The sequence below is a fragment of the Lipotes vexillifer genome, unplaced genomic scaffold (assembly GCF_000442215.2).
Source record: "Lipotes vexillifer unplaced genomic scaffold, Lipotes_vexillifer_v1.1 scaffold570, whole genome shotgun sequence".
In the NCBI taxonomy this organism is placed as follows: domain Eukaryota; kingdom Metazoa; phylum Chordata; class Mammalia; order Artiodactyla; family Lipotidae; genus Lipotes; species Lipotes vexillifer.
The window spans coordinates 2,134,798-2,150,816 of NW_006777801.1; the positions used below are offsets into that span (position 1 = coordinate 2,134,798).

At 37.7% G+C, this 16,019-nt stretch overlaps 1 protein-coding gene and 1 non-coding gene across 6 annotated transcripts in view; one reads left to right on the plus strand and one right to left on the minus strand.

Annotated features, from left to right (window-relative positions):
- RPS6KC1 (ribosomal protein S6 kinase C1) overlaps positions 1-16,019 on the minus strand; it is a 223,850-nt gene that overhangs the window by 82,817 nt on the left and 125,014 nt on the right. For all 5 annotated transcript variants that reach the window (XM_007451293.1, XM_007451294.1, XM_007451296.1 and 2 more), the window contains one exon: positions 7,058-7,173. In XM_007451293.1, coding sequence (XP_007451355.1) covers positions 7,058-7,173 — 116 coding nt within the window. The remainder of the gene's footprint in view (positions 1-7,057; positions 7,174-16,019) is intronic.
- On the plus strand, positions 9,025-9,097 carry TRNAG-CCC (transfer RNA glycine (anticodon CCC)). The gene has a single exon. It is a non-coding gene; the product is annotated as a tRNA-Gly (tRNA).

Genomic DNA, 16,019 nt, shown 5'->3' on the forward strand with positions numbered 1-16,019 from the left:
AAACCACAAAATCTCTACTGTGCCTTTCAATAAATTACTGTGTGCCCACTATGTGCATGATAACTGAAAGGGATATAAATCACCAAAAGACACCGTCCCAGGACTTCCCTGGTGGTCCAGCAGTTAAGACTCTGCGCTCCCAATGCAGGGGGCTCGGGTTCAATCCCTGGGCAGGGAACTAGATCCCGCATGCTGCAACTAAGAGCCCACATGCCGCAACTAAGAGCCCACATGTCGCAACTAAAGATCCCGTACGCCGCAACTGAAGATCCCATATGCTGCAACTAAGACATGGCACAGCCAAATAAATAAATATTATAAAAAAAAAAGACATGGTCCCTAGCTTCAAGAAGTTTACAACTTACCTGAGGAGATAAGCCAAATACATGAAAAGTTAAGTAACAATAAGACATTTTTTAAAAACATAAGACAATAGAGATAAGTCACTAGTTTATCACATGTATGTTAACCTGTGGTCTCAGAAAGAAGTGGAATCAAAGGGGATTTTAAATGTTATGTAGGAATTAGGTTAGGAAAGGATATTATACATAGGATTGCGGAAAAAAGAACTCTCTTGGTGGGGGGAAAAATGTTCAAATTGTAAAACAAAGGAAAATAAAATTGCACTTTTAAGGCTGGTCAGTTTTATTGACTTTAACAGGCCTTGAATGCCATGGAAAAAAGTCTGGACTACGTTTTCCAGACTCTAGAAAACAGGTTTTTGTATGAGAAGCAACCCAACGAAAACAGTGATTTAGTAAGGTTACTTTTGCAAAGACAGGAATGGTGAAATTGTAATGGGGGAAGACCAAAGGCAAAGTGATCATTCAAGTTCTCTTTCTACTTTAACCATCTATAAAAGTTTAAGATCAGAGAAATGAACAAAGAAAGATCATGAAATAAAACCATCAATAAAAAATCCTGTATTTCTGATATGCAGTGTTTAAATTGGGTAGAATCCCTATAGATCTATTCCTTTTTTAGATGGCAAAAGGAAACATAAATCCACAGAATTTTAAGAAAAGAAAGAGACAGAGATCAAGTCCAACATTTTTTTTTTCAGATGAGAAAACTGAAAAGCAGCAAGGTTAAGCAATTTGTCTAAGATGACAAAACTAGGTAATAGATAAGGGGATTAAATCTTATTTATAAAATAATATAACACTGTTTAGGAAAACTTCAGCCAATGCTATTGGGGCAGGGTGGGGTGGAAATATTTCTAGGCAACATGGCTGATTTCCTTAAAGAAAAAAGTAAAATTTTCACTTATTTGTATTAGCTACTATATCAGAAGATGCCTAGAGAAGCAAGGAGTTCAAAACTTAAATACAGAGGGTGAGGAGAAGGGAAAAGCAAGAATATATGATAATCCAACAACCTTCAAAACCAAAGATGGCAAGTATATATCACTCAACTGCTCAAACCAATGGCAGACTCTATTAGTCCCACACTCTGTCTTGCAATACAGCCACTACCAGTGGCTAGAGTTAGCACACTAGTAAAACCTATTTACTATTCCTGTTCAACATTGTCTAAATGGTTAAATGAACCTTACCTTTGTTTTCATTTTTGGGGTTTTTTTAAAGCTGTTGTTTATCCTGCCCAGAGTCTCTTTCACTCGGTATTATTCCCTTTTCTCAATGAGATCTATCTCAATTCTTACCAATCTGTGAGTGAGATTACTTTTCAAACTTTAACATGCATGCACATCACCTGAGAACCTTGTAAAAATGGAGATTCGGATTCAGCAGTCTTTGGTGGAGCCTAAGATTCTGCATTTTCAAGAAGCTACCAGGAGATGCTGTGCTGCTGGTCCACCAACCACATGTGGAGTAAGGTTAGCTACTCATCCTTAAATAACCTGAGAGTAAGTCAGCATTATTTGGGAGGGAACAAGCAATCAAGGACAAAAGGAAAGCTCTACAAAGAACATATCAAGAATCCATGCTCTGAACCACGATAGCTAACTACACTATTTCTGAACTTGGCTTCATCTGTAGATTTTTGGCTTTGCCGAGACTTTCACTGGCAACCTATTAACCCTCAATACTCAGTTTCCTAAAAAATGTCTCTCTTACATCACATTTCAAGCACAACTCTTAACTGCAGTCCTATTACTGATTTGGAATGCACCTGATTTCTATCTTTGCTTTGCCCATGTTTCACTAAGGGTGACACAACACTCATTTTAAAATATTTGTTAAAGAAGAATTGAGAAATACCAATAATACCAGTAAACAAAATGCACAACAGAGAAATATTTTCAATATTATAGAAACTGTACTCAAAATTCACAAAATATTCAGGAAAGCCATACATTCTACAGTTGTCCCTCAGTATACACAGGGGATTGGTTCCAGGATCCCCACGAATACCAAAATCCTCAGATGCTCAAATCCGTTATTTAAAATGGTGTAGTATTTACATATAACGTACACACATCCTCCCATATACTTTAAATTATCTCTAAACTACTTATAATACCTAATGCAATGTAAATGCTATGTCAAAAGTTGACAACAGGTGCCAAATTCAAGTTTTGTTTCTTAGAACTTTCTAGAAATTTTTCTCCCCAAATATTTTCCATCTGCAGTTGGTTTAATCCACAAATGTGGAACCCATGGGTACAGAGGGCCAATTGCATTTTCATTTGTACCTTGTAATTGCAAACAAAAAAAGGTATTCATGCTTTAAAAACTACATAATCCTTTATGTCCTAAGTTTAGACCATTTACTGTCTTTTTCTAAATTTCACTGATCTTAAGTTTTAAATTCCTAGAGCTAAAAATAGCAAATAAGCTATTTCAAGTCTTTTCCAGAGAAATCCCCTCTAATACCAATTCTTAAATCATTCAAAGTCACCAACAATTTATAAAAAAAAAAAAAAAAAAGGAAAAGAAATCCATCTCCTTTAGTTAAAACTGCACCTTTAGGGCTTCCCTGGTGGCGCAGTGCTTGAGAGTCCGCCTGCCGATGCAGGAGACGCGGGTTCGTGCCCCGTTTCGGGAAGATCCCACATGCCGCGGAGCGGCTGGGCCCGTGAGCCATGGCCACTGAGCCTGCGCGTCCGGAGCCTGTGCTCCGCAAATGGGAGAGGCCACAACAGTGAGAGGCCCGCATAACGCAAGGAAAAAAAAAACAAAAACAAAAACTGCACCTTTAGTTCAAATAAAGCTCATTTCTTTTTTTTCTCAGACTTGCTCCTTAAGTTTCCTAAGAGCCTTTTAGTAATGAAGTAATGAAGAAAAGAAAGAGTAGGAGAGTGCTTTTGCTCCTTTCTTTCCTTTTTTGAAAAGGATATTATCACCAACAATGGGGAAATTCGGAACTTTTTTATTTACCACATAAGAGTCTCAGATAAACTCAATAAAGCAAAAGCTTGAACTACCACAGAAAACTCAGGTAAAGTGAGTCATGACCTAGACTGCACCAAAGGGAAAAACAGTAATCAACAAAAAATTTCAAACCCAAAAAGATTCCTTTATTTTCTTAATCAACCAGATGAGAAAGAAATATTTGCACATGTATGCAAGAATGAAATAATATCTGCTCTGCACAGAATTTAAGATTTGCTAAAAATCATTTATATCATTCTCTCATTGCGTTGGTTGAATCTATTGCCAAAAGATGGTTAAAGAAGAGAAATAATAAATTCACCAAGCTCATCCAGAACCTCTAGAAGACATTTAAGTTAAATTACAGATAAAAAATAATCAAGCATATCTCTGACCTAAATAAGGGGCAGATTTAATAGAGTAAAATACAAAAGTGAAAATAAAAAGCAAATCCTTACCCTAAAAGAAAAACATCTTGCTCTATCAAGAAAAACTCTTCTCTAACCTCCTTGCCTAAGAACTGAAAAAAAATCCTAGCATATCAAATCTGATTCACTAGGTACCCCTTTTTAACCCTTCCTGATACAAGTTTCCATTACTCTACATGGCTCTCACAATCCTCTCTAACTTCTGTTTCCTCAATTACATACATATTTTGGGTCCTCAATTATGCTTTAGGGTTTGCAAGAGCAGAGACTGTGTCATATCTTTAATATAACTCCAAAGTATATCTAGTTTGATACTGTATACACGCAGAGTCATAACAGATGTTTAATGAATTTATATAAATCTAATACAATCAGCTTTCCTATACTAGATCTCTTTTTGTTTTATTTTCATTTGAAGCTATGCTTGAAGGAAAATTCTGACTGATATACTTCATGGTCCCTTTCTCCAAGTCAAAAGCTATACAGCAGGCTTTATATATTTATTTGCCTAATAAATTATTGCTCCATAAAATGACTGTGGGGAACTGTAACAGGGGATACATAAATGGAGGTTTGAATGAGTAAGCATAAGTAGAACATTCAAAGTTAACATTAATAGAAAGAACAGAATACTACTGATTTTGACTCCCTAAAACTTTTAGAATATGGTTATCCCTTGAATAACACGGGGTTGGGGTGACAACCCTCCTCACAGTTGAAAATCCTAATATAACTTAGAGTAGCCCTCTGTATCCACAATTCCTCCTGTATCCATGGATTCAACCAACTTCAGACTGTGTAGTACTGCAGTATTTACTGCTGAAAGAAATCCACGTGTAAGTGAACCCTCACTGTTCAAACCCATGTTGTTCAAGGATCAATTGTATTTATATACAAGATGGATTTAGTAAAAGTTCATAGAGTCGCATCCTATTTAATACATTTATAAGTATCCCCCAAAATGGATGGAGAATATACGCATCTGGATAGCACACAGGGTAGGTTCCCAACTCCACAGAAAATAAGAATCAGATTCAAAGTAATATTTAGATAAATATTCCATTTAAAAATGATAAAATTCAGGGACTTCCCTGGTGGCGCAGTGGTTAAGAATCCGCCTGCCAATGCAGGGGCCATGGGTTCAATCCCTGATCCGGGAAGATGCCACATGCCGCAGAGCAACTAAGCCCGTGCGCCACAACTACTGAGCCCGCGTGCCACAACCACTGAAGGCTGCGCACCTAGAGCCCATGCTCCGCAACAAGAGAAGCCACCGCAAGGAGAAGTCCGCGCACAACGAAAAGTAATGCACGCTCGCCGCAGCTAGAGAAAGCCCATGTGCAGCAACAAAGACCCAACGCAGCCAAAAATAAATAAATAATAAATAAATAAATTTATTTTTTAAAAAGATAAAATAAAAAGATAAAACTCAATCCCGCCATTTGCAAAATGAATGGAAATGAAAGGGTATTAGGGTATTAGGCTAAGTGTCAGGGAAAAACAAATATTGTATGATTCCACTTACATGTGGAATCTAAAAGACAAAACAAATGAATAAACATAACAAAACAGAAACAGACTCATAAATATAGAGAACAGACTGGTGGTTGCCAGAGCAGGGAGAGGGTGTGAGTGAAACAGGTGTGAGAGATTAAGAGGTACAAACTTCCAGTTACAAAGTAAATAAGTCAGCATAAGGAATATAGTCAATAGTATTGTAATAACTTTATATGGTAACACATAACTAGACTTATCATGGTGACCATTTTGTAATGTATAAAAATACTGAATCACTATGTTGTACACCTGAAACTAATATAATATAAGTCAATTATACTTCAATAAAAAGTTTTTAATTTTAAAAATTAAAAATAAAGTTCAATAGTGAAGCATTAAAGGAAATAATATAATGGAAACAACGATGAAAGAAAACAGGAAAAGATTAGCAAACAGAATACAGAGTCACAGTAATTAACAATCTGAAAATGAGTCAGCAGCTATCTTACTTAAATACATTCATTATGTTAGAACAAGTAACGAAAGTATATTACTTCCAAGTTGGAATATACGTTTTTGTTCTAAAAAGATTGGCCAAATGCTTAACAACAAAAATTCTTACACTAATAAGTACAGTTCTGATAACTGTATGTTTTAAAAGGGAACACAGAAAATGAAAAGGGCTCAGAAAAGCAGCAAAAAAAGTTTTAGTTGTCCAATGAACCAAGATTAAATAATGGGCTATTTTTAAATTAGAAAATTGAGACATTTTATAATTTTCAGAAAGTATAAAAAGCATTTAAAAATGTGGGAAAAGGTATATAAAGCAATATATGAGGGGAGATGAAAAATAGGGCTAATGCTTATTAAGCTAGTCTTAAAAGCTTGGCTTATAGGCTGGTCTTTTTATGAGGTAGGCACTTGAATATTTACGTGTGTGTGCGTATGCATCCACATATGAGTTATTTTTTTTTTAACTCATTTAATCCTAACTACAACCTAGCAAGGAATTACTACTATCCTCATCATTCAGATGTAGAAACTGAAGCTAAGAGGTGGAGTTAAGTATCTTGTCCAATCTTCCATGGCTTCAAGGGACAGAGATGAGATGTGAACAAGCCTGCCTGCCTCTTAGATCAATTAAGAAAATAAACACTTTCTCACACCTCTAGAAGGTATAACTCTTAAATAGCATCAGAAAAAAAAACTTAGTTTCATATAAAGAAAAAAAGAAAAAAACAGAAAAATTTCTTCCAGAAATTTGCCAAATCCAGATGGACATAACATAAAAACAGCAATGATAAACCAAAATGTTTCTAATGTTTTAAACATTCACCTGCTTTCCAGACAAGACTAGGGGTAGCCCCAAATAACCTAAATATCCCTGTTAGAATTATACCTTTATAATTCTAGGTAATCTATAGCTGCTACTTGTAGGACTTACGCTTAAATAATCAGTTTTAGCATGAATCAATAAACAGTGCAGGAATAGTATAAGAATCATAACTTTAAAATTTTCAAATAAAATTCAGTATAAATTACTGTCATTCTACACATGGTGATATTAGGGATGGAGTAAAGAATAAAGGGCCGAGAAAGAGAAGGAGAAAGTGAGTCCCATTTTATTCCACTTTTGGTGGTTTGCTTTAATGCTTTTCTTCCCACCAACACCTTGTTAAGAAAATCAATGATAAAATTCCAAGACCAAAATCCTCAAACATTCTAGTTAGAAATAAAACTGAGAGACAAAACAGCAAAAATGGCTAAAGAAAATATAAAATGAGACATAAGACATACCTGAGATACATCATCAAGTTGAGGTTTCACATAAAGGCTAGAGAGACTCTCTGCTCGCATGAGATATTCTGCGGTTCTTCTCTTCACAGCTTCTCGACGAGTAGGGCTTGACTCTCCTAAAAGGAAAAAACAGAAGTCAGGACATGTGAAAAATAAATAAACTTTCTTTAATCCAAACTGAAGATTAACTTCCTTTTACCCAATTTACCACTTGTTCACATTTCTAACCAAAAAGAAGAGAGAGATCAAAATTGGAACAGACATCAAAGTTATTCATATCAGCAAGGTCTAAAGTTATTCATATCAGCAAGGTCTCTAGATGAATTTCATTTATCTAAATTCTGAAACGCCCCTATTTAAATATGTATAGAGAACTTGATGTATTTTATAAGAGGAGCCAATATATAAAGAATGTAATGTAAAAAGCTCTGTGGGCAAGAGACTAGCCTAGCCCAAACAGTATACGATTGTCCAACTCAACAAATAGGACTAAGTGCAAGAGACATTTAATAAAAGCTGTGACATGGATGTGATATACTATAAAAGTACCACCAAACTGGAGAATAAAATTATTTAGGGTAACTAAATTCACTCTGATTTTTGTAAGCATCAGGGTTTATTCATTAATAACAAATTGTCACCCACCTTACAACTGAAAACAATAATGTGATTTAAATCCTTGTAATATATTATGTGAAAGTGAACAAGGATCATTTACCCTGTCTGGCTCTCAGTTTCCCTAAGGAAAGGGTATTCAAAGTGGCCTCTAAGAACTCAAGATCTCAAAAAGGAGATGTTACACTCCTGGATCTCTCCTCTCCAGAGTGGGATGATCCTATGCTTTTACCCATTTTATATATATACTCGACTATAATATAACATTTCATTTGAAGAAAGGATTCCATGGCTGAAAGTCAAAAAGTCTGAAACCACTGTACTATATGATGTCTAAGGTTCCTATCATAAATAATATTCAATACTATTCATGACTCATTTTTATCAAAGCACTGAATACACAGTACTGTTTTTATAATTCACCCTATGCATCTTCTGAATGAAGTCAACCAAAATGTAAGTATCACACAGTGGAAAGTACCCTGGATTACATTCCAGAAACCCTGGTTATCTGAATTCTGTCTCTGTCTCTCGTTAGTCATGTGTCCGATGATAAGTCATCTCAACTCTGTGAACCTCTTCCTCATTCTCTAAAATGGAAATATATACCTCAAATGACTGTAGAGATTAAAGGAGACAACATACATAAAAGGTACTACAACAGAGCCAGTGCTATAGGAAGCAATAAGTTGTAAAGGTTTTCAATCTTGGTTTCTCTCTCAAAACCAAATCCTACATAATAATGTCACCTGGTTTGCTGAATTAGAAGTGAACTGAATTACAATAAAGCAGATATTTTTCCCCAAGAGACTACAGGTGGAAAAACCTCTTCTTATTTCTGCCTGGAACAACATCTTCTATTTCTTCTGGGAAATGACCCTTTCTCCTCCCCTTCAAACTCCTCCACCTCTTCCCCGAACCACTGCTAACCCTTAACAACATGGTTTGAATGAAAGTTGCTACCTTATTTCACATCGCAGCCCCTCTAGTCACTACTTGTCAGCCAAGGGTGAGCCTCCCTGTCACAGCAGGGCCAACCATAGAACCCCATCCTCTTGGCCACAGTTGGAGAAGGGAGAAATTGGCCCAACACAAACTGGACCAATCAGTCCTTCTGTGTTATTGATGCTGGAAGTAAGAGAGTGGGAACTGCCAGCAGCCATAGTTTCTGCCAAAGCAAAAAAAGAGACACAAATACGAGAGATCAAAAAAGAAAACCTAATGTGACTGGGGTCCCTGATATCAGTTGAACCTACAATCCTGCCATTTGTTCCCTAAGGTAGTGGATTTTGTCACATGTAAACCAAAGAACCCTGAATGAATACAGACCTCTAAGAAAAAGTACAGGGACTTCCCTGGTGGTCCAATGGCTAACACTCTGCACTCCCAATGCAGGGGGCCCAGGTTCGATCCCTGGTCAGGGAACTAGATCCCACATGCTGCAACTAAGAGTTCGCATGCCTCAACTAAAGATCCCGCATACCACAACGAAGATCCCGCGTGCCACAACTAAGACCCAGCGCAGCCTAATAAATAAATATTTTTTAAAAGGAAAAAAAAAAAATTGCAACAAAGTTGGGATTGCAATTTTGCTTAAATACTTTGCCTTTAGCTTTTATCTTACAACTCCATCTCTTCTCTCCTTTATGAGTAGTAATTCACAAATATAACTGGTCTTGATGAGGGATGGGGATCTCTACTGCCTTTTAACTGTGGAACAATCTATATTTATTAACTCTCCAACTCCTCAAACCTCAAATAAAATGTCAGTATGCTTCCTGCCTCTGTCCTTAAAATTTACTTAATTTCTAAACCCAAGGTTTTTATTTTTACTCGGTTGAAAAATGGATATAATCTGTGAAAATCACCTAACTATAACACATTTTGAAGATAAAATGTTCCACATAAATAAGAAACATTCACTACTTCGACACACTGCTCATTCTTAGTTTTGAGCTTATTGCTCATAGATTCCAACTGCTACTCCCATTATCATTAGCTCTTCTCATTGCAGGTTATACCTTTCAAGCCCTAATTTAAATCCCCATTTAGAATTTTTGGTTCTTCTTAGGCTCAACTCTAATAGAAACTATGGCAATTTAGGGTTTTTTCTATTTAATTCAGCGCCATTAAACTTTAATAAAACTTCAAATTTTTCTTTTTTCAAAAAAATCAACTTGAAATTCAAAAATGTCAATTATAAAACACCTAATTAAAGCTAGGGTTAAAACCATATTTCGTGGGCTTCCCTGGTGGCGCAGTGGTTGAGAGTCCGCCTGCCGATGCAGGGGACGCGGGTTCGTGCCCCGGTCCTTCGTGCCCCGCGCCGGGAAGATCCCACATGCCGCGGAACATCTGGGCCCGTGAGCCATGGCCGCTGAGCCTGCGCGTCCGGAGCCTGTGCTCCGCAACGGGAGAGGCCACAACAGTGAGAGGCCCGCGTACCGCAAAACAAAAACAAAAACAAAAAAACAACAACAGAAACATATTTTGTAATCAAATTGCTGCTTTTTAAACTTTTGATATTTCTGTTCCTTTCGAGGCAGTCACCATAGTAACAGAGAAACAAGAACCGGAAGCCAGCAGTTGAAATGGACTCCTGCTGATGATAGTGGTTCCGCTTCCATGGAAACAACAACGAAGTGATGGAAATACTGGAAGGCTTTTTAAATGTAACCTTAAATACACATACTATGCCTCCTTCCTTATCAGCCCCTTAAAAGTAGGTCACAAGCACTGCTGATCAATAGCAGCAGCCAAGGATGAAAACCACCTCTTGCAGATTTCTGCTGCAGGATACTTGCTGAGGTTTTTGAGAAAGAAAAGATTCATCTATCGATTTCCAGAATAATTCCAAGTAATCAACTTATTCATAAATATGACTTTAAACAGATTTTACTTGATTAAAATTTTTGACTCTAACCTTAATTTCTTAATCTTCATTTTAAGACACACACGCAGCATATAATGATTATTTTTCAAGGAAACTAGGTTACCTGGAATTCAACTTTTAATCCCATATTAGGTCATGTGGCTATTATTTCTTCAGTAATATATCTAGGTAGACATTTAATAAATGCTTTTAAAAATGGATGCGTATTTAACATTCTACCTAGGGACTTCCCTGGTGGTCCAGTGGTTAAGACTTCTCCTTCCAATGCAGGGGGTGTAGGTTTAATCCCTGGTCTGGAAGCTAAGATCCCACATGCCTCGGGGCCAAAAGCCAAAACATAAAACAGAAGCAATACCGTAACAAACTCAATAAAGACTTTAAAAATGGTCCACGTCAAAAAATCTTTTTAAAAAATAAAAATTCTACCTGAAGATAAACCAATACCTTCAATAAGTTCTCTACATTTCTGTTAATCATTCAGACAGAACAAGAATTTCCACTGTGCTTTGGCATTCAAAAGAGAAAAACTGCTTCCATTATTTATTTACTAACCTTTATGTCAAAAAGTTCTGGTGTACCATAAAAGATGTCTTATCTTTAAATATCGTGTCAACCCATATTTCTTTACCTCAGATCAAGAGAAAGAACAGAATTAGGGTGATTATAAAGTGTGATTCATGAAAGAAGAGAGTGTAGCTGAATAGAAATGAGCAATTTCAAAGTTGTCATTGAAAATTTTTGAAAACTGCTATCCAGCAGTCCAGAGCACCAACCCTGACTCAATTTACTAAGAGAAGTTATTACAGAAGGCACAATCTATAGATAACAGAATTGTGAAATTCTAATTTACCCAAGAGACCATCACCATTTGGTACTCCTTCACTATATCTAATTCATTTAATATATTACCTTCCTTTTATAACTAAGGAAATTGAGGCTCAGGGATGTGAAATGCCTTTCTCAGTCACAAAGTTAAATAAGAGCCTAAACCTAAACCAGATCTTATGCTACCACACTTCAGGTAACTGAATTTGAATTAGATTATTCTACTGTTACTGAGTAGAGCAAGAAAAATACAGAGCACAGGACAAGTACAAGCGAGTATGCGAACAAAGATGAAGAGAAAATAAAGGTAAGGAGTTGAGGCAGGAGCCTATCAGACAAGATAGAGTAGAATCAGAGAGAAGGAAAGGCTGAAGAAGATAGACAGGCACACGAGAAAATCAGAGCTATGAAGAGGTACAAATTTCACACTGAGAAAAACTGGGCTCTCAAACATCCTTGTAACCCAAGGATTTCCTTGGAAAACAAAGGTCCTTATTCATTTACCCAATTTTAAAAAAAAAGGCATTTTTACTCACAGAAATAATGAAAATCAGTTTCACGAACTAGAATAAAAAGTTAATTCTTCCAATTCTGTTATTCTACCCTTAGTCACTAAAAAGAATATAGCTACTGCCTCATCATTGATTCAACAAAAGAAAAGCAATGTTAAAGGAAGCACTGGCCACGTCAGACTTCTTGAAAGCCAGTATGTCTACATTTCTACTTTATGGGAAATTTTAAGGGACTTTCAAGAGTATTTTGACCATACTTGATTGTCTCCACATGCACAGAATTTAATCCCCATATAAGACTCTACTTAGTCACATCTTATATTCCTATCTCTACTCCACACTCTCCAGTAGGCCCTATTGGAGGCTCTATCTCTTTACTCTTGGTCAAGCATGCTTGGTTTTCATTCAGATTTATCACATTAGAAAGAACATCCACATCAACCTGGGTTTTCTGGGATAAGTTTTTGTTTGTTGGTGCTTCCTTTTTTTTTTTTTTAAACGACTTCAGTCACATAAAAGAATATGCCTGTTTGAGATGGCCTTGGTGGTTAGAGTTTTTTTTTAAGTGCTGATTTATTATATTCAATGGGTTTTTTGTTCTTTTTCAGGTAAAGCCTACCATTTCTGACTTATGCTAAGTGTTCTGACAACAAAAGGCAACCTTGAGAAAAACTGTAATTTACGGTTCTACACATCACCCACAAATCTAGAGCCATCAGCCTTTCCGTGAATAACAAACCTGGTCAGTCAGGGAATCTGCTTCCCATTTGCATTTAACCAACCCCCTATTAATGTTTTTTCTAAACTAAGTGTTATGTGAACTCCAGAAGTTCAAAGAGTCACCAGAGAATAGTAAAAGCAATAGTCAGGATTACAGTTGTGCCCAGGCATTGCCTCAACTATAATTGCTTTCAATGTTGTTTACGTAGTTTTTCTGCCATTAAAAAAAGAAACAGGGCTTCCCTGGTGGCGCAGTGGTTGAGAGTCCGCCTGCCAATGCAGGGGACACGGGTTCGTGCCCCGGTCCGGCAAGATGCCACATGCCACGGAGCGGCTGGGCCCATGAGCCATGGCCGCTGAGCCTGCGCGTCTGGAGCCTGTGCTCTGCAACGGGAGAGGCCACAACAGTGAGAGGCCTGCGTACCGCAAAAAAAAAAAGGAAAAAAAAGCCCAAAATGGAGCCACTAAGCCCATGTCACCAAACTTTAGAATACCTAACTTAATCGCAGCTTCAACCTTCCCCAGGACTGGAATCTTAACCAGTCAGTCTGGAACTTCCTCATCAGCACCAGGGAGGTAACCAGCCAATAAACATTTTTGTCTCCCAAAGGAAGGTGTCTTGCTCAAAATAATCTTTTTTTGTTTATGACTTCCTTGTCCCATCCCCTCTTTGGCTTTAAAGACCTTTCCTTTTCTGGAGCTCCGTGGAGCTCCTTTCTACTTGCTAGATGGGATGCTGCCCGGTTCAGGAATCAATAAAGTCAATTAGATCTTCAAATTTACTCAGCTGGATTTTGTCTTTTAACAGATAAGGTGTCAGTGTCAGGGTCCAAAGTGAACAAACTTCTCATGGCATTCGAGGACAAGAAAGACAGGTGTGGTATCTGTGAACCCCTTTTTGCGTTCACTGTCTTTCTTTCAGCGGTAAGTTTCTCTCAATTCTGAGCTCCTTTCTCTTTGCATCAAGCTTCAGATACAACTGGCTTTCCTTTACAGAGCAAGACAGCTTGAGCTGGTGGACAGTTCTGCCCGGAACCCAGGTCCCTAGCTTTATCATGGACTGCAATTCCCAGGTTTTTGAGTGGAACCCCCAACCCTTAATTCTGTCCCAGGATCCACTTAGGCACTGTTAGTGGCAATATGCAGTTCCCTATTTATGTGGGGCCCCCAGTCCAAGCCCGCATTTGTTGAGATCTGCTGGTTCAATGCTTTCCCCAGTCCAAGGTCCCACATCCCACATTGGGGAACTGGTATGGTACACACAGGGCCTTTTCTTGCTTAGGACTCAGTATATACTAAGGTACACATTTTTTGGCCTTACTTTATGTAGATAAAGGCTAAATGCTAATAGGAATCTCAGAAGTCAAAACAGCCTCAAAATTGATGTGTAAGGGTTGAGCATTTAAGATCTGTTAGAATACCCACGACCTAACTCAAAGACTCCCAAGTTAGGATAAATTGGTCACAGAATGGGTTACTGACACTCAGTCACTTGCCAACCTTAAGAAAATTTCTACGCATAGAGGTACACTGTAAAACACCACATAATCCCCAACCCTATGACACACCCCTCTTAGGTATTAGTTTGGCTCCAAGAGACCCAAAGGCCTAGCTAAAAAAATAAAAATAGTAATGGGATCCTTAAAATCCAATGAGTTAAGCACACCCTTCTGGCATACCTGCTTATTTTATGTCTAACAACTACAATCCTGGAAACTGTAGATATCTACAAAAATGGCAAAATATTACTAAAAACAACCTAGAATTACAGTGGCCATTATGGGGAACATTCCAATTAGACAAGATCATTCACTTAAGAAGTGCACTTAAAAGTAAGAGTTCCCCAATTAAACAAACAGAATAGGATACATATTTTAACTGGTATGCAGCAGCTTCCAAAGGCTTCAAAATGCCAAAAGAACTTTATTGAAAGTTTCATTACAAAAAGCTAACAAAAAATTAAAGACACGAGAGGTACCTAAAACAAAGGAGTGTAAGACAGACACAGGACTTCCCTGGTGGCACAGTGATTAAGAATCTGCCTGCCAATGCAGGGGACAAGGGTTCGAGCCCTGGTCCGGGAAGATCCCACATGCCACGGAGCAACTAAACCAGTGTGCCACAACTACTGAGCCTGCGCTCTAAAGCCTGCGAGTCACAACTACTGAGCCTGCACGCCACAACTACTGAAGCTCACGCGCCTAGAGCCCCTGCTCCGCAACAAGAGAAGCCACCATAATGAGAAGCCCGCGCACCGCAATGAAGAGTAGCCCCGCTCACTGCAACTAGAGAAAGCCCGTGTGCAGCAACAAAGACCCAACAGGGCCAAAAATAAATAAATAATAAATAAATGTATTTAAAAAAAAAAGACAGACACAACTCCTACTGCCCCCTCTGTCTTCCTTTATCAAGTACTCATTCTAGTAATCCTCTGTTTGGATTGTCTTTCCACTCTGAAGAGACTACAAGGCCATAAACAAAAGTCCGTCAAGTTAATGGCCAGCCATACAGGAATCCCTATGCCTTTGAAAGAAAGACCCTGTAAGGATCTCTCTCAGAGGTAATGAGACCGAGGATTTTCTGGTAAATTGCTACATCATTCCCTTAAACAACCAAGGGGAAACAGAAATTAAAAATTAATTTAAAGCCTTGCCAAATTCTGGTAAATATCAGAGATACATTCTCGACTTAAACCCCACTCAGACCTTGCAGGTGGGATCCTGGAAAAACTGGCAGAAGCCAGTTGAGGGTGAGAATTATTACCAGAGTCAATTCTGGATCTCTGTCTGTAGTACCCAATAAAGAGAAAAATAAAGTATCTTTTGCACCCAGTTAGGGGATACCTCTTGAGTCCAAGGGATTGTTCAATACTGCCAGAGATATTTACTGTTTATCTAAGCTGAAAACCAACAAGATTTTTTTTTTAATTTTAAGTAGCTCTGTGGTCAAAAGGTGGCCAAACTGGAAGCTAGTATACAGAGTCTGCTAATATCTGTTTTTTAAGGCCTTCTCCCCTAAACTAAAATAATGTACCTAGCAGGAAAGAAAAAACTTCTAAAGCCCTTATAAAAGGACTTATGGGTGGATCAACCTATGAAGTCATTTAAATAACAACCCAATTCCTTGTGTAACTGAGAGCAACTGTCCTTATCTTACAAATCTTTGCAAAACTAGAAATGCAGCTCTAGAGGCAGTCCAAAATTCACCTATTCCTTTTTCCAATCCCCAAACCTCCTCTATTTATCTTAGAAGACTTGTAACTTGCATTCTTTTCTTGTGCCTTTGAGATGTAAATATTAAAGTACAAACTTCAGAGAGGTAGTTCTTTTCAGTTAAAAAAAAAAAAAGAGGGGGAAGGGGGACAGAGGGTAGGTCACTTGGAACTTGAGCAATTGAG